Raw genomic sequence first — 23,996 nt, forward strand, 5'->3', positions numbered from 1 at the left:
ATTAAATGATAACTGGCAAAAATTCTTTTGCAAATAGACCAAATAGTAGAAAAATTTTCAATGATTAAAATAACTAATAAAATTATGTACAGTTAAAATAATTCTCAGGCAGACTATTTTCATTGTTCAGTTCTTCTCTTGGACAGTAAGTTAAATTTGAGTGGGGGGGACATAATTTAACATTCTATGTCACAGAAAATGACTATAGGAGGAAGTATATAACTTAATTATTTTTCCTAGAGTTTTATAACTAAATTACAAATAACAAGTCCTGAGACAGGTTATTTTCAACATATGGAAAGAAATTTGACATTTTCTTTTGTTCATTTTTAGTTAATTTTTTGGTTACACACAGTGACTTCATAATTTACCCCAGTTCTAAGATCGGGAATGGCCGCGTTCAAGACAAGCAACTTTCCTTCTTTACCACTACTCCAACCTCAATTTTTGACCAGTTCTCCCTAATGCAAAGTTTTAAAATTCCAATTGACCTATTATTGATTTACTTCTAGATTCTGTACAATTAATACTTTTAAGCTGATGGAATTATTTAGGATGTTTGTGCTTGCAGCAGGTATCTGTAGTGGCTATATAGTTATAACAATAGAATTAATGATATATTTCTGAGCATTTTTGAAAACCTTAGATCTAATCTGGATTTTAAATTATTTGGCAATCCACTTAACTGTCTCAAAAATTGAAGCTAGAAGGAGTATGTGAAACATTATGGATTTACATGTAGGCATCCCATTTTGATAAAAGACAAGCACAAAAGCACTATTCTATACAGAGAACTTGGTTCAAAGTTTTATGATTTTTTTCAGTGATCCAATTTGGGGAAGTACAAAAGTTTTAAAATGGTCTGTAACTCTTTGCCCACTAGATGGCAGAAAATGACAGTGAAACTGTTTGAAGGCACTGGGTCTGATGGGCGAGTGTATAAAAAGCTTTTCTGCACACAAAGCCCCCCCCCCCGAGACCCCCTACCTCGTCCATAGAAGATTTTTTACAGTCGTCGTCATCATCATCATCATCACTCTCCGTATCAGCTTCCCCTGTAGAAGTTTAATAAGAAATAAGGAAGTTTAATACACGGTGAAGCAAGCAATACCAATTCAGGACACAGGATTCAAGTGCATTGCCAATTTCTGCAGAATTGACCTGTCATGGTTATGAAACAATTATTTAGGATATTAAATGAATTAGAGGGACATATAGTGAATACATATGAATATATATTTACATACTGAAGAGATTGATTTTTACAACTGGTACTTGTGAATACTCATGGAAATGAACAAATTTTTTTCTTTAATATTCTGCTTGGATAATATCACTACAAACTTCAATCTTTGCTAAAGCACTAGGCAAGCTAAGTACAACACGACAGCAAGTTAGAATGAGTGAGCCTGCTGGACAGATTTCTGGTTTAATCCCTCTGGTTAGAATTTTGATGATCAAGAATAAATGATTTCCCTTTTAATTTGGTGATAGCTACTCAAAATAAGAATTATTCATAACACAGTTGTTTCAGGCATTGGATGTGCTAGCGCCAATGCCATCATCAGTGTGACCTTCCCTCCACAATGTCCCCACTTACCAATTCCCTCTCCTGCAGCCTGTGCACCCTTAGCGGGCACATAGTAATTTGCTTTATATTGTTTATGAAGACAAAATGAATTGATCAAAGAATGGTTTGGTAAAAGAAAAAAATTTTGACAATTGTTTTATCTCACAGGAGTGTTGCTGAGGGCCCGGAGAGATAGCACATCGCCGGGTGTGGCCCAAACACCAAAAAAAAAAAAAAAAAAATTGTTGGCCACACTCAGTGACTCTCAGGGGTTACTCCTGGCTGTGTGCTCAGAAATCACTTATGGCGGGGCCGGAGAGATAGCACAGCGGTGTTTGCCTTGCAAGCAGCAGATCCAGGACCTAAGGTGGTTGGTTCTTATCCGGTGTCCCATATGGTCCCCCGTGCCTCCCGGGAGCTATTCTGAGCAGACAGCCAGGAGTGACCCCTGAGCACCGCTGGGTGTGGCCCAAAAACCAAAAAAAAAAAAAAAAGAGTGTTGCTGAAGTGACTGTCTGGTAGTTTATTGAGCTGTTTGGTGCCAATTGGGCCTTTCTTCTGAGTTATTGTTTTCACTCACTGAGAATAATGGGTTTAGGGACTTTCTCCCCTTTTTATTTGCTATGTTTCTACTGGACTGTCAATACTGTGAATGGAAATTTACTAATTTTATAGGAAATTATGTCATCATTTGTAATCTCTGTCTTAAAGACATGAAACATTATATGCATTTAGTTATTTTCTGGTACATATGTCCCATCCTGGAATCTATTCTCTTTTAGTCTCTACAGTGTTAGAATTGATCAATGATCACCCCTTTTCTATTGGTTTCATTTGATGTGTGACCATTTCGTAGGGACTCTGGGGCCACTTGAATCTCATAGAAGTTCTCATGGAAGTCAAGTGTCTGGGTCCAAATGGTGAGGCTGTGATTATATCCATAACAATACATAAACAAAAAGGTACAGAAATACTATCTGATTTGTGATGTAGATTTATTTGATGGTGCATTAATGCACATTTAGAAACTGTGATAATCTATTTAAATGTGAACCCTGGCTGAATGGTTTAAATAATTATACCTATCTATCAAGTTTCTTCAGGTACAGTTCAACTTAATATTTTAGCCAACAAATAGCTATTTTAATGAATATGTTCTCTTTCTAAACATTTGGAGAATACTTCTGTGAGGTTAAAGGCAATGTGTGAGATATTGCCTTTTCCCAAGGCTAAAAGCTTCAATCTGTCAGTATAGTACGAGGAGAAGAAATAAACAGACACTTCCTCAAAGAATAAATACAAATGGCCAAAGCTACATGAAAAAATGCTCCACGTCACTAATCATCAGGGAGATGCAAACCAAAACAACAATAAGGTACCATCTCATGCCACAGAGATTGGTACACATCACAAAGAACAAGAACAATCAGTGCTGGCAGGAATGTGGAGAGAAAGGAACTCTCATTCACTGCTGGTGGGAATGTCGTCTAGTTCAGCCCTTATGGAAAACAATATGGAGATTCCTCCAAAAACTGGAAATTAAGCTTCCATTTGATCCAGCTATAACACTTCTAAGGATATACCTTAGCAACACAAAAACACAACACAAAATACCTTCTACACACTAATATTCATTGCAACGCTATTTACAGTAGCCAGAATCTAGAAACAACCCAGATGTCAGACAACAGATGAGTGAATAAAGAAACTGTGGTACATATATGGAATGATATGCACAATGGAATAATATGCAGCTGTCAGGAAAAATGAAGTCATGAAATGAAGTCATGAAGTCATGGAAGGACATGGAAACTACTATGCTGCGTGATATGAGTCAGACAGAGAGAGAGAGAGAGAGAGAGAGAGAATAGTCTCATTGATCACCCATCTGTGGGATTTAAGAAAAATAAAATACATTATTGTAATAATGCCCAGAGACAATAGAGATGAGGGCTGGAAGGACCGGTCCATGATATGAAGCTTACTACAAAGAGTGGTGAGTGTAGATAAAAAAAAATAACTACACTATCAACTATTTTGACAATGACAGTGTGTGAGTGAGAAAAATAGAATGCATGTCTCCAATACAGTCAAGGATGGGGAAGGAGAAAGATGGGGGCACTGGTGGTGGGAATATTGCACTGATGAAGAGGGGTGTTCCTTTTTATAACTAAAACCCAACTAAAAACATGGTTGTAATCATGGTGCTAAGTGAAGGTTATTTTTTTTTAAAAGTCAGTAAAATTACAAAAACATTTTCAAGTTGTAAGGCCTAAGGATAATTTAGTGTGGTGGCATTTACTACCCAGTAGATGGCAATATTGGCATAAAAATGAGGCCTATTCAGCCCTCCCTGCTTTCTGAAAGCTGCCCTGCTCAATCTATATAAATGACATTGCCCAGAGCGCAGTGTTCCAAGAAGCTCATAAATGTTTCCACTGGGCTGTCAAAGTTCAATTACTGAAAGATAGCAATGATCAAAGTATTCATAAAATAGCTTTAGAGAGAAAAGATTTCTGGGACCCACAAGGCTTTACTTATGACATATTTATGAAAGAAAGCCACCCTTAGCCACTCACTTTAGGATGCTGGCATGTTTGTAAATATGTTATAGAAAACACTTCTAAATCTATTGGAGACACAACCTTTTTAGAAGGTTGGCATTTAGGTGTGTTTTATGATAAAATTTGTTGCTCCAAATACTGGCAAAGAGGTTTTAATTTTAAATTAGAAAAGAGATTTTTTTTATTGCATAACTGAAAAGAAAGTTTGGCAGAACAGATCCAAATAATACTGGATGAGACACAATAATGTACTCGTTTTATCAAATACTCTATTAGATCATCTTTAGTTTATGTGACAAATACCTTCTCTTTCCTCTGTAAGCGGAGACTTGTTTGTTCCCTCAGAAGCCTGTGGAGGGACTGCGGAAAAATCTTCAGGAAACGATTTAAGAAACAACAACGACTTTAAGTTCTTTAAGATAAGTGCAAAGGCAAAGAACGAAGGGATTCGAGGTAGAGGTGTTGGCCATTGGGGCTCATAGAATTAAGGTAAGATTCAATTAGAAACTTTTTCTACAAATAAAACGATAAGTTAGCATGTTCCTACCTACATATAAACTCACCCAAAATTTTCCACTGAAATAAATAAGGATTGCACAATGCATTGAGACCAGTTTAGGAAATCTACCAAATTACTAACAGATTGCTGCTCTTTCTCTGTATTAAGCAATAATGTTCTCTGCCTGTAAAAATTATTTGTATTATGCATCCAGTTAATAAAAGGGAGAGAACCAGTAGTGGAAAAGGCAGATGGTAATAACTACCAGTCCCCACATGCAGAGGAAGACAAGTTCACTTGGTAGCACTCTAGGGGCAATTCTGTGCTAGGAATTAGGTTCCTTGCTAATGATGTTTCTTTTAAACCTCAAAAGGAACATTCTTCCTGAGGATAAAAGTGATTTTTTTTAAAAGAAAATGATATTTGTATAATAAAATTTGAAATAGACACTTAAAAGCAGCCAGCTTTTCAAAGACTTGGAAGCATTTAAGAATAAAAATTTTAATCTAAACAATATAAATAACTGATTCTGGATATAAGAAAATAGGAGAAAACCATATTATGGGCAAACCTTTCCCTAATTCCCCCTTTTACCCTATAGCATATATTTAGTATTTTTAATTTTAAGTATCTTACTGACATAGGATATGTATGTAGAAAATGTCATGTGTGTACAGCACAATTAGCTTTTGCCAATCAAAGGAACAAAATACCAGTGTCCAGTACAACCCCCAAGTTCTCTCGATTTCCAAGGATAACCATTTGATAACTTCCAATAGCAGAAGTCATAGTTCTAGTTTTTTTTTTTTTTTTAAAGAAAAAAAAAAGATTTTGCTTTTGGGCCATACCCGGTGCTCAAGTGTTACTCCAGACTCTGCACTCCAGGATTACTCCTGGTGGTGCTCGGGAAACCTATGGGATGCTAGGGATTGAACCCTGGTTGGCCATGTGTAAGGCAAATGTCCTACCCCTTGTAATATCACTCTGGCCCTAGTTCTGCTTGTTTTTGAGCCTTATTTAGAAGGAATCCTACTATATTTATTTATTTGACTTTTTTTTTACTTAACAGTATGCTTTTACAGTTCATCCAAATTGTTGTGGATAGTTGTAAATAATTATTGCTTTTTATTATTACGTGGTATAAAAATGTATCCCCTGACAGGTATTTGTTTGGTTTCCAGTTTGACTATACTGAATAGTGATGCTTAAAAAATTATTTTATTTGAAGAGGTGAGAGATTTGGGCCACACCTGATCAACGCTTACTTCTGGTTCTATGCTCATCATCTTTGGTGGTGCTCAAGGAATGGTATGTTGTGCCTAAAATTAGAATCTGGATTAGATGTAGACATTGCAAATGCCCTGTCCGCTATTTCTCTGGTCTTCAAAGTGAACTGTAAATAAAGAGATGAGTTTGAGGACTATCATAGCCACCTGGCTTTCTCTAGGAAAGTTGTCTCTTGGTGAACATTTGCTTGTTTCTGAAAATAAAATCTAGAGGAACAAAAATGCACTTGTTCAGTTTTTGTAGATAAAATTTTCCATGTTTCCTTAGAGAACTTTTGAAGTTTCTAAGGTGTTCTCCATATTTCAATCACATCTTCATAATGCACTTTTCTGATTGCCAAGTTTCTGATTATACCTGGGAAATAAATTAGACTAACCTAGAACTGAATCAAAAGACTTGGGTAACCACTTTGAAAATTTAGTAACCACCAAATTTGATTTTACCAACCAGCTCACAAAATGAAGCTCACCACAAAGAGTGGTGAGTGCAGTTAGGGAAATAACCACACTCACAACTATTATGACAATGGTAGTGAGTGAGAGAAATAGAATGCTTGACTTGAAGACAGACAAGAGATGAGGGAGGAAGGAGATGGAGGACAATGGTGGGGGGAAGGTTCCAGTGGTGAAGGGGGATGTTCTGTTTATGACTGAAACCCAACTACAATCATGCTTGCAATCATGGTGCTTAAATAAAGATTAAAAAAATTTAAACAAAAGAAAAAAAGGAAGTTAAGCATCATCTACTAATACTGATAAGTGTAAGTAGCTACTATTTTTTATGTTACAAAAGCTCTGCAGATAAAGTGAATGGAATGACCCCTTATCACCTGATCACAAATTGCTGTCACTAAACTATACAATTTGTGTCCAATCCTGTATTAATGTCATGAAATTGCTGAGCTTGGCAAGTTTTAAATTGTATGGCTCCTCCAAAGATTTTTTGGTTCGAGAGATCGAGAGATCGTCAGAAACATGGTCTCCACTCCATATCCATTTCTGATGAGATGCTACATTGTATGACCGAAGGGGAGGGACTTTGCAAATGAGAATAACTGAATAAGTTCTAAAGGGGGGATGCTATATTGGATTATCCAGATCAGTCCAGTTTATTGACATTTCTTATATGTGGAGAACCTTTGTTGGCTGTGATCGGAGCAAGAGAGACAACAGAAGGGTGGGTATGTAACAAACAACTTTGCTAGTTTTGAATCTGGAGGACAGGGAGAAGAAACCAGCAGATGTGAGTGGCCTCTCGAAGCTGGTAAAAACAATAGAGAAATATCCCCTAGAGGAATGGGAGAGGAATATAGCCCTGAAGCCACCTAGATATCAGCCCATAATCTTCCCAACCATTGTGTCTTCCCACCCACAAAACAGGGGGGGAATACATGTATTGTGGTTTTAAAATGGTATTTAAGACTTAAAATATTTAAACTAATTTATTTTATTTATTTATTTATTTTTTGGTCACACCCGGCAGCACTCAGGGGTTATTCCTGGCTCTGCACTCAGAAATCGCTCCTGGCAGGCTTGGGGGACCATATGGGATGCCGGGATTCAAACCACTATCTTCTGCATGCAAGGCAAACACTTTACCTCCATGCTATCTATCTGGTCCCCATAAACTAATTTATTTTTATTGAGATAACAGTTGACATGATTGTATATTTCAGGGGTATGATTTTTATGCCTATCCAAAGTGAATATACTATAATGATCAGCAACAAGCCAACAAGATAGAACCAATACCACACCAATATAGTTTAAAATTGTGTGGTACTGGAAGATAGTGCTGGAAAAGTACTTGCCTCGTAGGCACATGAGACCATTTCAATTCTCAGCATTGGATCTGAGCATTGCCAGAAGTCACTCCTAAGCAAAGGTCAAGAAATAGTCCCTGAGTACCGGTGGGTATGGCTCAAACCCTGACTTCCAAATAAGTAAAGTTGGACCTAGCTGGGAACATTAAATGTTTTTCTAAACAACTTCAAAATAACAGCAATGTTTAACCTTTACACAAAACAGGAGAAAGTGTCTTTCAGCCCCTTACCAGCTCCTGGAGATGAGGGTTCGAACACACTGGAGGAATCGCTGTATGTATTGGAAGCTTGTTCTGAGAGTTTCTTCTTGCCACTTCCTTCAGAGGACTTATGGGATTTCTTTTTATTTTTCACCAAAATTTTATACATTAAATCCATAGGGCTTGGAAGAGGAACTCCTGATTCCAGCTAAAGGAAAATAAAAACATATTGTGTAAAAAATACTCTTTCTGACAGAAAAGTCCTTACCTAAATACCTCCTTCCCAAGCCCCAGGACAGCTTCAGATATGCTATTCTACATTATTCTTTATTTTTCAACACAGCTTATTATTCTAAGTGTGTCCAGTGTGGAGGCTGGCTCATAGCTCTTTATTTATATGTTTATTATTGCTTATTTATATGAAATAATATGGAAGTAAATAATATTAAATAGTATTCATATGTATATTTACATATAGGCATGCATACATGTATAGTTTAATTATTGTATTCTTTTCTCCACAGTGAAATCTACATGAATAAGCCAGTAAATTGTATTGATATATTTAGTGGACTAATCTTACTAATCCTTAGTTTTCAGATGAGCCACACATATAGATTCAGGTAGATTTGGAAAAGAGACATCCATAGTCTTATGCTCAAGGAAGGGAAATAGGTCATACTGTGGAATTTTTCAGAAAGAGTTGGGAAAGCCTGTAGAAGTTTGACCTTTATAAATAAAGGTTATTTAGCTTATATTATACTTCATATATCAGGAGTTGTCTAGGTAGACTTCATATTTCTTCTAACATTGTGACACAAGCTATCATTATTTATAAGCCATATTTCTAGCATTTCAAGCTTGTCTATCTAATGGAATTTCAATTTCCCAGAAGATGGCTATTAGATATTGTATCAGATAGCATTGTATGTGCTAGTCCTCAAATGGTTTATTTTTAGAAAGTCTGCTGAACTCCAAGATATTGGTATTCCGCCTCGTGCTAGCAATGAGTCTGGAGATTGGTTTAAAGCCACTTTAAGGGTATGAGGAGATTAAGAGAAAGGGTCAAATAAGTAAGACACTACTTTAACATATTTCTATTGCTTTCCTTACCTAAAACAGGAAAATAGGAGGCCTGAATTTTGGCAAAGAAGTGGTCAGTGGCTAGCAAGTACAGATGGGCTAACAATGCCACCTGCAATGTTTCATCTTCCTGCCCCATCACCCTAAAAGGAGTGAGATGAGGTTCCCTGGGAAGTAACAGAGCTCTCTCTCCTTAGACGGTCTCTCTAGGTTGTTATTGTTGGAATTTTATAGTATTCATTTGTTCAGGTCTTTCACCAAAGAGAGGAAGACTAAGGGCAAAGAAAATATAGCATAATGCTACACAAGGAAAGAATGCAAGAAAGTCTACATTCAATAATAAACAATATGATTGCTTACGGGGTATTTTTCCAGTGGTTCCATGAGAAGAGCATCCCCAAAGATCAGTCGGCAGTACTCTGCCATCTTGGCTTGTTGTTTGGGGCTAAGAGAAGGAATGAAAACAAAATTAAAAGCAAGATGGCATAGTCAAAACACCCAGGGAGGTTTATCTTTGTGTTCTATACTACAGAATGAAAGAATTCCCTTATGCAAATTTTCAGTTTTTAATTCTTCTAAATTTCTTATTTACTAGCCAGACCTGGTATCTATGAATATCACACACAGGTGGATATTGGGAGCTATTTTTAAGGCTGACTGAGTTCCACAAACAAAAATACAGGGAAGGCTAATCATCTAAGTACCATTGAATTCATGAAGGTCTCAGCTAGACTAAGTTCCTTTAATCTAGTTTAGTGTTTCTATGTTAAAGACAGATGCTTGAGGTGGAACTCATTTGTACTTCCATGTCTGTTCTTGTTGGAGTGTCAAAAGACAGTAAAGGGAGGAGTGGAAAGGGCAAACAAGAGAGAAGAATGGAAAAGGGAGAATGGCACTATAAAAATCCCAAAATAGAGAAGAAAAAGGCATACAGGAAGAATTGGAGGAAGATTTCTGGAGAAAAGACAAAAGAACCAGGTATCCAGGGAAAAGATATTTACAAATCTTAATAATAATAGGGAAGGTAAGTTGGTAAAACAACAACAACAACAACAAAACCTCAAGCCATTTTGATGGAAAAAGTAGAATATGAGTTCCAGGCTCCCAACTACTCTGGATTTATAAAATAAGAAGAATTGCACTGCCTTATTTAAAAAACAAAACAAAACAAAACAGAGACAGAGAATTTGATGCAGTCAAGTAATGGATGCAAATACCTTTGAAAGGTTAAAAGAGTGTAGCAATTGCAAGCAGATCTCAGGCATAGAAGGTAGCATCTCCCAGGCAGACTAGACAATTTGCTTGCTAACAGATAAATGCAGCCGATATGAAGGCGCATTCTTATCTTCCAATATCCCTGCTTCCCTTGACCTTTTGAAAAGCAATTCTTTTTTCACATTCTGTAAAATGTTATATATCATTATAAAGGCAACTGATTCCTCTGGGTTTTATGGACTGTGATTCTGATCACAGGCTGTTGAACTCGATTTCCAATCGTTGCCTCTATATGCTGCAGTGTTAATGTATTTTAGCAGAAGTAGGAGTGCAGTAAGAATATGTAAGTAATAAAGGACCTTCTTTACATCATTTAAATTGATTATATTTTTTTCTTCAATTGCTCTTCCATGAATGTTAAGCCTCCGTTGTGGACTCTTTTCCCCTTCCCCTCATTGGTAGTGCTTTGGGGGTTCAAGCATATTAGAATAGCCCACAGTGAATAAAAGTACTTTATACTCCTTTGCAAAAAACTCTGGACTGTATTAAGGGGGACCATTTCGGTTCTCTGTGTTTCAAATATGTACCACATCTTTGGTCTTCTTGGAAATGTGAGGAGAGGAAAATAAGAGTTTCTGTACACCATACAGATCCACCTCCCGTTTTTTCATCATGACTTTCTTCACCTGTAGGGAATTTTACTGTCTTGTACAAATATGCAGCTCTGGGATTAAATAAGGCATTCTAGAATTCTTGGGAGAAAAGGAAATGCTAAAAAAGAATAGATCCTGAAAAGCCTTGTAGGTAGTTATCTGAGGACAATTGCTGCAAGCTAGGAAGCAAGCAGGCAAGTGAGCAGAGAGCAGCCCTCATTCTCGGTTCCTACAGCCTTCCTGAGAAGAAAACTCATGGAAGTGCTCAGCTCAGTCAGAGGACTATAGAGCTGAGGCTGAGATAAGTCATTTGTTCTGAGCTCATAGGGTCTGCTTACACGAAAGCAATAGTCTCAAGTCTCCACTTCCTTTTCAACAAGATGACTCAACTAAGGGTTGATTACTTGAAATGTGGCCCACAGTTCACAGTCACTCACAACAAAGAGGATAAAATGCAGCACATTTTATTTATAGACTGACTGGGCTGATTCTGAATCAGAATTCCTAAGACAGTCACGGCCAGAGTTTTAAGTTTTAGCATTTTATTAACGGACCCCAGATACATTTTTATTCAAACTCAACTTTGAAAACTGTTGATATATATTAAATTGATCAACAGGTGCTAAAATAGTTTTCTTGGGAATTTGGACCTGCATCTAGCAATTTCCTTTGACCACCGTGGAATGGAAGGGTTTTGTCTTAATGCTCTGATGCTTTGGGGGTTTCTTGGGGAAGCATATTCTCAAGAATGAAAGGGTTTTAAGAAAAGACTTGGGATATTTCGAAGGTAACATGCAGAATCCTTTGCCCTCTATCATAAAGTTCTCACATCAAACCTCAAGAAGAATTTGTGGAAACAAAACATTTATAATATTGTTGTATGATCACAGTTGTCAATGCAACCAGTGGGTTTAGTTCTCAGTTTCCTGATCCTGATTGGAAGTGGAGCCACAAACAGGCATTTATAATAAGTCTGTGGATTCCAATCCAGGTAGAAAATAGATGATTATGGTGTTCTAATACGACAGTAAATCAGTTACACTCTTGCCCCCCTTTTTTTTTTTTTTTAAAGAAGGCATGCTTTAGAGAACTCCTCAGTATTGTTGGATGTTAGGGGTAGAAGTAGACTGTCACTTGATGATGGCAAGTGTCTTAAGTTCTACAGTACTTCCCAGGGCCTCATTCACAGTCTTAAAAAAATGAAAATGTTAAGGCAGAGTCAGCAGTGGGGTCTGAAACTGCAATTCTCGCATGTTTCCTAATGATGCAATTGTTATTGTTCCATGTTGTTCCTTGTTCACACACTCTTTAAAGAGATAAGGTCTAAGTCTTTTGAATAGTTTTCTCAAAATTCAACCAAGACAGAGAAACCAGAACAAGGTACCTACTAGAAACCAGAGTTTGGTCTAAAACTTAATTGTAAACCTGGCTTTGCTGTGAGCCTAAGTGCATTTATGACAGGCTTCAATTTAAGGCAGAAAGACAGAAGAACAGCCAGAGTTGGAACAGAACAGTTAGAGTTGGAAGCACTGGGTTTGAAATTGTGACCTGTGCTTGCCCAGGACAAGCACTGGACATCACTGAATGATATTTTACACATCTACCTTTCTGTCTAGCATTCATAATTCTTTTAATGAATATGTTATTTCACAGATCAGGTGGAACACTAAACTTAAAGAAGAATTGATATTTATTTAAAAAATTCTAAAATTTCATTTCTCAAAATTCAAATTCCAGTGTGGCTTATAATGTAGGTGTTGTGTGACTCAGGTATGGTATGTAGAAAAGGATACACTAATAGCAGGTAGTGGTGATTTTTTTTCTGGCCACACCCGTTAGATGTTCAGGGGTTACTCCTGGCTAAGTGCTCAGAAATTGCCCCTGGCTTGGGGGGACCATATGGGACGCCAGAGGATTGAACCATGGTCTTTCTTTGGCTAGCACTAGCAAGGCAGACACCTTACCTCTAGCACCACCTCACTGGCCCCGGTAGTGGTGACTTTTAACAGTTGTAATGAAAAACCATAAAGTGCAGTGAGTTTGTTTGAAGAAATTGTACGATTGAGGTACAAACATTCTTTCAGATGTTAATTACAAGACCTAGAATAATAAAGATTCTAGGTTTCTTGAATTTTGTTCCAATATGTAAAGAATCTTTCAAATTAAGCTCTTTGACTTAAAGAACCATATGAATAGCTCATACCCATACTATTTTGAAAGAGAAAAATGTTGACAAATACTAACAAACAGGGATGTGAACTTTATTAAGAGATAGAAGAGAGAATTTGATTATCTTAATTCTGTGCAAGCACAGAGTGAAAAGATAGAATTAAAGTTCTCCCTTTACATTATGGTATTTTAAGGAATAGTACTGAAAGGGGATAAATGAACTTTATTAAGAGATAGAAGAGAGAATTTGATTATCTTAATTCTGTGTAAGCACAGAGTGAAAAGACAGAATTAAAGTTCTCCCTTTACATTATGGTATTTTAAGGAATAGTACTGAAAGGGGATATGGTTCCCCTTCATTAACAGTAGTGTAAACCACAGTGTCAAAAGGTAAAAAAATGGGGGAGAAAGAAAAAGAGAAAGAAGTAAGAAGTCTGCCCAGAGAAAGGAAGGGGGAAGGGTGAGAGAGAATCTGGGGACATTAATGTGGGAAAGATGTGCACTGGTGAAGGATAGTGTACATTTTAGGAACAAATGTATGAACATTGTGTGAACAAAAGTGAATTACAAATACTCTGTAACCACAATGCTTAAATAATTCTTTTCTTTTCTTTTTCGTTTTTTGGTTTCTGGGTCACACCCGGCGATGCTCAGGCTGTGATACTTCTGGCTCTGTGCTCAGAAATCACTCGTAGTTTGGGGGACCATCTGGGATGCTGGGGAATTGAACAGACCATCCTAATCTAACGCAGGTAAGGCAGATGCCTTACCTCTTGCACCAACGCTCCGGCCCCAAATTAATTATTTTTTAAAACTAATGTGGCTGGAGAGATGATGCAACATGTAAGGCTCCATATGGTCCCCAAACACCAGCAGAAGTGATCTCTGAGTACATCTGGTATAGAACAAATAAAAGACAAATCAAAATAGTTGTAAGTTTAAAAATGCATCAGAACTTTCTTGTTATGTGAATAGAACTGGCTGAATCAATGTCAGACAGAAAGAGTGGGGCACCTGCAGAATGATACTCGCTCATATTTAGGGTTAAGGAAGCATTGTAAGGGAATAACAGCCCAAAGCAAGAGAATTTGAGAGCTCCATTACAAAAATGAGCTTAGAACGGCAATGAGATGGGGACAGAGTGGTAGAGGGAAATGCTTCAGTCTGATGGTGGTCCTGGAGTTGAATTGTTGTATGTAGAAAATCCTGTATAGATATTATTGTTTCATGATGAGTAAAAATTTGACAGTATCTTATTATGGAGCTAGAGAGATAATAGAGTGGATAAAGAGCTTGCATTCAGGTGCCCACACTGGTTTTGTTTCCTGACACCACAAATGGTCCCGCAAGCTCCCTCAGAAGTGATCTCTCAATGTAAGGCCAAGATCACTGCTGAGAGTGGATCCTAAACCAAAATAAATAAATAATTAGATCTACTATTGCCTGAATGCGTTGCGTTACCTATAAGTTTAATGAAGTATTGAAATGTAAAGTATATTTAAATAAATTGAATAAGTCATACAAGAACGAAAACAAATCGACTACAACTAAAGAATACTATTACTGCTGTCAAGTAATCTTAAATTGAATTAAGTTATTAAATGTACCCTATTTGGAAAAGAGACTCCCTACGTCAATGTGTTGAATACTTACGAATCCACATGGTTTTCAAATGAAAGAAGAATTGGAAAAGGTGAAGTCTTAAATGCACACTCAGCAATTGCTTCTATCACTTCCTAAAAATGAGAACAATTGTATAGTCAATATGCTAGAACTTTAATGTACATAGTTTTGGGATTACACCTACCTATATATGCTTGCCTTTTCATTTTTAGAATTGTATCAAATGTTCTTAAATATTCAAAAAAATAGGACCGTGAAAGTTCTTGGAGTTCCCTATACATTTCTATCTTGTTTAGTGAAGAAGAAGATAGGATTTTGGTGGAAAGGAAGCTCTGAGGAGAATGAAGGAGCATGGTTCTCCTATTTGCTAGGTGTATCTACTTCCTTAAGTTGAAAGAAATCTAGTCACATTAAAAACTTTCTCTTATTGTGGGCAAAGTGAATTACAGATCTTTCACAGTAAAATTTAAGGCACATAATAGTAATGAATGAGGGGCATTCGCACCACCAGTATTATCCTCCCTCCACCCCTGTTCCCAGCATGCACCCCACTGCCCCTCCTGTACCCTCCCCCGCCCCGTAATGCTAGTTTGGGTATCATTTCTGTTGTTGTTGATTTTGGATTTTGTGTTCAAGTCTGGTCATTTTTTATTTCCACCAAATGAACATACGACTGTCTGGTCTTGGTACCATCCATTTTTCTCCCTCCAAATATGATGCTGATCAAAGTGCTTCCAGTAATGTGGCTCTATTTGAGATATAAGAAGGGATGTATGAGGAGTCTGTCTAAGTGCTGTAAGTATCCCTTTGGAAAAAGAAAGGGGAAAAAAGAAAAAAGAAAAAAAAGAAAAAGAAAGTAACAAAACAAAATAAAATAAGACAGGACAAAACCAAACCAAACCAAAACAACAACAACAACAACAAACCAATAAGGGAGTAACAAAAAATACAAAAAAAGATTTAGAAAAAAAAGAAGAGTAAAACAAAAACCAAAAACCAAAACCATCTACTACGAAGAAACAAACCAGAAAAAAAAATGAGAGCAAACACAAGAAAAGAGAAAAACAAACAAACAAACAAAAAGAGACCAGCAACTTCTTAAAAAAAAGGTTGTGTTTTCACTGATAAATTTATCTCCTGAACAAATGACTATTAAAGTTTGGGAATAGTTACTTCTAGTTTTTTCTCTTTGTATTTCTATAAATTTATCCTTGTTAAAGTGAATTAATGATTATTTAAATGTGTATCTAGTGAATACTCCTCCAAGTTTCATCATGATAGAGATCTAGAGCATATTTTGGAGGGGTGGGAGGAGCTTCCAAACAATGCTTAGGAGGCTAAAGGGCCATGTCTTGTAGTACTTGGCCAAATGTCTCTAGATAGTGTTGTAGACTCAGCTGTGTTGAGTATCAAGCTACACCTGGCAGTACTTAGCAGTACCCTGATGCCAGGGTTCAAACTTGGGTTCCTATAAGACAAGAGCCAATGACCACTGAGAAATTTTTCCTGCCATCAGAGTTAAGGTTGCTGAGATAGAAATTTTTTTCAAACACAGAACACATTTTTTTAAGTTACATAGTCACCATTTTCAGAATCTAATATTATTTCTATCATTTCAGAATACTTTTTACCCATAAGCAGTCATTTCTCATACCTAACTCCCACTCGATATACATAACCCTAGATAACTACACAGCAAATTTCTCATTCCATAGACTTGCTTGTTTGAAACATTTCATATTTTAGGAATCATACTCTATGTTACATCTAGGATCTCTCTCAGAACATGCTTTCAAGGTTCAACCACATTGTAACACTCAGTAGCACCCCATTCTTTAATTTATATTTAAAATATATATTAAAAGTTTAATATCTGTGGGAAATTCATAGGACTAGACAACACAATGTATTTAAAGGCTACAAAGAAAATAAATTTCGAAATAACTTCTTTATTCCTCCCTTTCCACATATTTCAAATTATTTCTTTTTGTGAATTCTTAGAAAGAGAATCATGCAATTAAAAAAATGACACTTTCATATATTTTTCTGTAACTCTCTAAGATACCTTCCATCATAGAATGCCTAGCATAATTTCTGGAGGGCCAGACTTCAATGCATATCCACCAGTTGTGGCATAATTTAAGAAAACAATTCTGGGGACTGAAGAAACAGGACAGTAGTTTCCGTGCTAGTCTTGCATGCGGCTGATCTGGATTCAATCCTATAAGGTTCCCTCCCTGAGCACCAGTAGGAGAGATCACTGAGTACAGAGCCAAGAGTAAGCCTTGAGCACAGTCCAGTGTGGCCCTCAAATTAAAAAATAATGCTTATTTTGGGGAGGGGTCAATCCTACTGTTGTTTGGGGTATAATGTGCTGCTGAAAATAGAACCTGGGATTCCAGTATATAAAGCATGCATTCGGTCCACTGAGCTTTCTCCCTGTCTCCCTGGCCACCAAATGCTGGTTTTTTGTTTGTTTGTTTGTTTGTTTTTTAGTGAACTGGTATTAAAATATGGTGTCCTTTGCCTATTTATTGGGCAAAGGGAAAGTTTTATGACCATGCCTGGTAGTCTTTATAACTCTCTGCTAAGGATTATTCCTGCTAGTACTTAGGGGATTATATGTTACTCCAAGGACTGAATAAGGGTCAGCTGCATGCAAGGCAGCTGTGTAAGCTATCCAGCCCAGTGTCATTAATTTTAACACATAAATGTCAATACTACTGTGGTTTTACATGCTCATACTTTGTTTTATTAATTACCTTTATGCTTCCACATTTCTCATAAACCAGGAATTTCCACTTCCATTTCTTATGTCATCATCCTTTCCACTATCTTTTACCTTTACAAACACTGCATAGCCTTCTGAATATCCAAGCCAGAAAGCCATTTCCCTGGTCTCAGAGTATAAATAAAGCTCTCTAATTCTGTACTGCATTTGCATATGTCCTCTAAGAAGGATTTGCCTGCATTGAGCAAAAGGAATCAATCTCACTGTTTCTTAAAAGTGAATTCACAGATTGCCTTTCATACATTATCAGTCTAACTTTTATGATAGTTGATGCTATCAAAAATAAGTGCACTATAAATAGCAAGCAACACCCAAATTTTATATTCTTGATTTGATTTATTTGAGCACAGACTGTGGATTTAAATAGGCTATCCTTTGAATCCTTCTAAGAGATACAAGCTATGTGACCTTGAAGAAATCATTAACTGCTTCTGTGCTTTGTCTTGTTGACCTATAAAGTAGGGGCAATAAATCTTATCCCACAGGCCAGTTATGAGAATGCAGTGAGGAAGGTAAAGGTCCCAGCTCATGCTGGGTAGATATTCTCAAATCAACTTACCTTGGTGATGACGCCTGCAATTCACTCCTGTTTCTTATCTCCTCTTATTGTTAGAAATAATAGCAATAATTCAATGAGATGTATTGTATTCCAGCCATGTATCCTATCCCTCTTCCATAAGGAAAATATAACATGCTACTCTACAGTAATATTTCCCTCCCTGAGGACACAGTGAAGAGATTCTAAAAAAAAAAACCTAGGATGAAATGTTTGTCTGACTAGTGTTAATGGTCTTAATTAGTGCTGGAATTGCTATGCAACTAATAACATCAAACACCTAACATAGTACTCAACAGAAATGAGAAAACAGACTAAAGAGCAAGATCAGAGGTTAGTGGCACATAGTTTTATTTTTAGTACTGCAAGGACTCTAGAGTTGATCTGGAGTAGAAGTGGAAGCACTCAGTACTTTTGGACCCCAGTACAGCCTCACTTTAACATTAAAACATTCGGGGCCGGCGCGGTGGCGCTAGAGATAAGGTGTCTGCCTTGCAAGTGCTAGCCGAGGATTAGGACCGCGGTTCGATCCCCCGGCGCCCATTATGGTTCCCCCAAGCCAGGGTCAATTTCTGAGCGCTTAGCCAGAAGTAACCCCTGAGCATCAAACGGCTGTGCTCCCCCCCCAAAAAAAACACCCCAAACACAGGTTCAGTGTTTGCTTTGTATATGGCTGACCCGAGTTCAATCCTCAGGACCATATACAGGCCCCTGAACATGGTCAAGAGTGATCCCTGAACACAGCCAGAAGTAACCCCTGCATATCACTGGACAGCATTCCCCCACAATAAACACTGGGATCTACCCTATATTTTTGTTTAAAGAGATGGAAAAATAAGGAAATATCAAGAGAGAGTGAGACAAAAAGAGATAGACATATATTCACTGGATATTATTTCATTTAATAAAAGTGGCTCTTTGGGATGGAGAGATCCCTGGCATCCCATAGGATCCCCAGAGCACCACTAGGAGTCATTCCAGAGTGCATAGCCAGGTGTAACCCATGAACATTGCTGTGTGTGGCCCCCAATGAAACAAAAAGTGCTCTATTATATTACTAAAGGCAAAACGTGGTAGAGTATTTCATTGTTGTAGTTTTGGGGCCACACCTAGCTGTGGGATACCAAGGCAAAGGCCTTAAGCATTGTATTATTATTGTCTTGGTCCCAGAGCCATTCCTATATGTTCCTTATACCCTACAATTAATCAGCAAATCTATTCAAAATATCTGGAAAATATAATCACATCCCAGTAACCCCAGTGATATAATTCTGGTCCAAACACTATTTAAAGTATAATTATTGAGTAATATGGTTTAGAGCAGTGCTAATGTTACTTTATCCCAACCATCACTGGGGTGCTAAAAACACTCCAGCTATGTACTGCTATCCTTAGCCTAATCCACTCTCATATATTCACTACTCCTGTTTCTAAGAGCTATTGAAAGAGACTTAGGTCTGTGGGCCATGTTGCTGAAGTTTTTCAGTCAAAATGCTGTGCTGTTTATGGACAGGCGTCAAGAGCTATGGAGTGGTCCTGCCATTTTTCTTTTCCCTGTGTCACAGATTAGAGTAGTTTCATAATGGATTACGGACACTATGGATCAAAGGAAAAGTCAACATCTAACCTGAATGAGAAATAAATCTGCTTGGTTCTACACCACACAGATTTTAGGGGTTCTTTTTAATGCATCAAAAGCTAACAGGCTGACTGATGAGCCTTTTAAATGCTTCCCCACTGTTTAACATTTTAGCTATTTGCCCCCTGTATTATGTACTACAACTAGAGTGATTGCTCCTAAACATGAGTCAGATGGTTTCACTTCTTTGGAATAAACCTTTCAAAGAACTCATGTTTGAAGTAAGAAGAAATCTTCTTTATCAGATCTGACACCTGCAACCTCTTTAATTTCATCTTCTTGGCTCACTCTATTATCCTTGCTTTTCTTTGACTATATCATGCATGGTTTTCACCTGTGTTCATTTCTTCCTGCATCTTTACAACTACTGTCAATAATGTTCTTATCTGAAATCAAGGCTTACTTGCATATTGTTGGAGTGTAGAAATGGGAAAGGGACTATCTCAGCACAAACTCCATATGAACAAATTCTACTCCCCGCTTCCTACCTGGAAACAGCAAATGTCTGGCTCTTTCTTCAATAAGGCCTATATTTATTTACAGTAAAGTAGCATTTTCAGTTCCCTGCCCTCTATTTTGAGAAATAGGATAAATTTTGAGGGTATATGCACTCTGTATTCTCTTTGCCATTTCCTAGAGTCCAGAAAATGCTAAAATGCTTTTTAAGTATTTTCAAAGCATAAGGAAGTCTCAAAGTTATTAATAAAAAGAAACCCATATATTTATCTGTTGTTTTTCCATTTATTTCTCTGTTGACTTAGAGGTCAGCCTTATTCTTTGCCCATAATGGTCAGATAATTAAGTATTCAAGGCTGTCCAGAGCATAGTGTTTCTGCAGCAAGTGTTCAGCTTTGCCTTTTGAGGACAGAGAGCAGCCATCGATAATATGTAAACAAGTGTTGTGGCTGTGTTCCAATGGAACAAAATTTGCAGAAGCAAGTGCCAGGCTTACTGTAGCCCACAGAATCTAGTTGATTACTTCTGGTTCTTGTCTGACCATTAGTGTAAGAAAACTTTAAGATCCGTCTATGATTACAGGTAAATGCAGTGAAGCTGGAACTTGGAGCCCCTTTTCACTTTCATGTCAAGTAAATACATGCCTGCTTATCATTTTCAACCAAGGTTAAGTTAATTTAACTTAATTTTTATATTTTCATATATATTTTCACCCAAGGTACCCAAAGTTTTCTCTGATTCAGTGCTTTGGGGTTGCTTTCTGTGGAGCTCAGAAGAAAACATTCTGTTTTGAATTTCCAATATCTAATGTATGATTCAAGGTCTTTGAGTTATCTTGAGGATGACTTAGGACTTTTAAAAATCTTTGAATGCAAATATATACACAAGCAGTCATTAATAGCTTTTCCGAGACTGGCTGTTTCTTCGGTTATTTGAGAAGTCGTCCAATGCCTTTAATAATTGATGTTGACTCTAACTGCCTCCATTAACACAGGAGCCACCGAGAGGCTGAAGTAGAGGGGAACCTCACCTTCTCTCCTTTAGATAGTGATGATCAACCCTAAGAAAGAGGCCAATCTTGGGCTATTGATATGTCAGTGCATTCATTTTTATTTTGATTAGCAATTCTCTTTCCTAGACCATCAGGGATGCTGGTATAGCCTAAATGGAGTCACAGCCATGGGTTCCTACCTGTGAGGTTTTCCCTCACCTGTGGGTTATGCATTTATAGTTTTGACCAGCTGGTAGGTAGCCCCTTTCAGTTGACTAGTAATTTTCCCTCTAACCTCTTACTGGATCAAGTACTTTAATTTAGAGTTTGGCCTTCTGTCCTCTTCTTACAAGTGAAATGGGTAATGGAGATTGTATGTGCAGGCACTCCCCACAGCTTCTAACAGGCAGTTTTAGAAATAAATGAATTCTTATTCTCATTATGACATAATAAGTCATATAGATATAAACTTATTCAAGCATTGTACTTTTAAATGTATGCTAAAGGATGGCTTTTAAAAGTTCATTTATAAAACCAGTGAATAACATTTACTGAGCACTCAATTGTGAAGTCTGTATTAAATAGGGTCACTGAATGTTTATGACCATTTCATAAAGTTGGTACTGTTATCTTCGTCATTTTACTCAAAAGAAAGAGGCTTGAACTGGTGATAAAAAAGCAAGGTTTGGAAGCCAGAACATAGGAACAAAACCTTCATAGCTAACCCCAGAGTAATACCTTCAATATTTCTTATATATTCATTCTCCTTTTAATCTGTGTCCCCCATCCCCACCCACTTATGTTTCAGCCAATCTCTGCCACACCAATCAATATCTAATAACTTTAGTCATCAGCTTAGGAATTATTTTGATGGAAGTAGACAGGGAAGGAAAATAAAGTGGCACCAGATAATTTAGTTTAATTGGTCTTTTGCAATCTTGCCAACATGAGGATGATCAGACAGATGCATAAAAGAAATGATAGACTATAAAAGAAGTAACACAGACAAGTAACTACCTCTTTTGAGGGGAGGTGGATGGGCCATACCCAGTGGTACTCAGGGCTTATTCCTGGCTCTCTGCTCAAGGGTTACTCTTTGGCAGTTACTAGAGAGGAGGGGGACATATGTGGTACAAGGGAGTGAAACTTCAAGATAAACACCATAACCCCAGTAATATGTCTCTAGTCCTTCGTTTTTTTCCTCTTGAACCCTCTCTGAAATGAATGGATGGAAGTTTCTCTTGTACCATACATTCATACCTGGACTAACAGCAAGGCACAGGGGGAGATCAGATAAGGCATCCAATAACTGGAGATCCAAGGAAAGCCAGAGGGAAAACAAAGCAGCCAGAACTAGCTGGAAATAGATCGTAAACTATAAGCAACAGACTAGGTGGATATCTAGACTGCTGTGACAGCAGGAAACAGAACCATTGAAAAATCATTATGGACCAAAGGTGGGTATGTGGGAACCTGAGAGTAATCAAAATGAAGCCTAAATATAGAACACTAGGGAATCCAAAACCACCTTCTTCAAACTAGGAAAAAATTGTGTCTACAGAAACACCTATAGTTTTGACTTCTAATTTCATATCAATGACTCAAGACCCACCAAAGCTCTACCACCACCAATGCTGCCTCTTCCCCCCTGCCCCTGCCTGTATCACAACAGGCATTCTACTTCTCTCATTCTTTTCACATTGTCATGCGATGAAGGGGAGTATTCTATTTATGACTGAAACCCAACTACAAACATGCTTGTAATCATGGTGCTTAAATACTTATATGTATATAAATATATATCTTGTAAAAATAAATGGATTACTATTAGATTATACTTCATTTTATTAAAAAAAAATAAAACCAATGGAGAGAAATTTGCAAAATAAACTGTTTGCCAGTTTAAAAAAAGTCTTTAGTTTTAATGAAATAAAATTGAAGTCTTTTTTTTTTAAAGGTAGGATATAAAAGAATAAAAATAAAAGTTCTACCAGTCTCACAGTAACATAATCATTCTTAATCTTTCAAATGAAAGAACATTTTCTGCATTTCTTCCAGTAATTTTAGCTGGAAACACCTGAAAACTATATAAGTGTCATTGTAAAAATTTAGGTATTTTATGCTTTTGGGTTATTTTGCATGGTGTACAGAATATTTCAGATTTAGAAAAGCACTTATAGGTTTTAAGTGTCATTCTAACACATAAGGCATCATTAGTAGACATTGGATGTGAAAATCCCTTGCTGCTTCATGATTTCTTATTAAGCAAAACTGCTTTTCATAGAGTTCTAACACCGGGTTCAATAATCTATAAACCATATGGCTCAATTACTAATCTCTAGTGGGAGAAACTGCCCTTGAAATTTTTTATCCGTGACAGACAACAGCAGGGGGTGTTTGCATATCCATTTTATGTGAGCATTTATGCAGTAGTGAAACTGTATCCAAGATAATTATTTTTCTCCAAGAATGAAGTTTTATGGTATACATGTTCAATTTAACAATACGCTCATTTCATATACTTTCATCATCTATTTAATTATATTGACAAATTTTCCATCTTGTACCATTGCTGGTTACAAAGAAGCTACCTGAAATGCTAGAGGGTAGTTTGGAGATGGTGTGAATGGTGAATGCTCCATATCAGGAGGAAGAAGCTTGAGTGAGAGCAGAGAGACTGAAAATCAGTGACAAATCACTGTTCTAGAACCATCAGGAAGACTAAGATGATGAGGAAAATGGTCAGAAAAGCTAATAAATGGGATATTGATAAATAAATCCAGAAGGGAGTTAAGAGGTTGAATTATAGCACATCCCATTTTCAGAACATAACATATGGGTAACAAAAACCCCAACAGTATCAAATACCACAGGCCCA

At 37.1% G+C, this 23,996-nt stretch overlaps 1 protein-coding gene across 2 annotated transcripts in view; it reads right to left on the bottom strand.

The window, feature by feature from the left end:
* PLCB1 (phospholipase C beta 1) overlaps positions 1–23,996 on the bottom strand; it is a 795,638-nt gene that overhangs the window by 172,449 nt on the left and 599,193 nt on the right. For both annotated transcript variants that reach the window (XM_049779135.1, XM_049779136.1), the window contains exons 12-15: positions 14,716–14,798; positions 9,386–9,470; positions 7,973–8,150; positions 988–1,055 (exon numbers count right to left, since the gene is read on the bottom strand). In XM_049779135.1, the coding sequence (XP_049635092.1) occupies positions 988–1,055; positions 7,973–8,150; positions 9,386–9,470; positions 14,716–14,798 (414 nt within the window). The remainder of the gene's footprint in view (positions 1–987; positions 1,056–7,972; positions 8,151–9,385; positions 9,471–14,715; positions 14,799–23,996) is intronic.

This window comes from Suncus etruscus, chromosome 9, assembly GCF_024139225.1.
Source record: "Suncus etruscus isolate mSunEtr1 chromosome 9, mSunEtr1.pri.cur, whole genome shotgun sequence".
Classification (NCBI taxonomy): Eukaryota; Metazoa; Chordata; class Mammalia; order Eulipotyphla; family Soricidae; genus Suncus; species Suncus etruscus.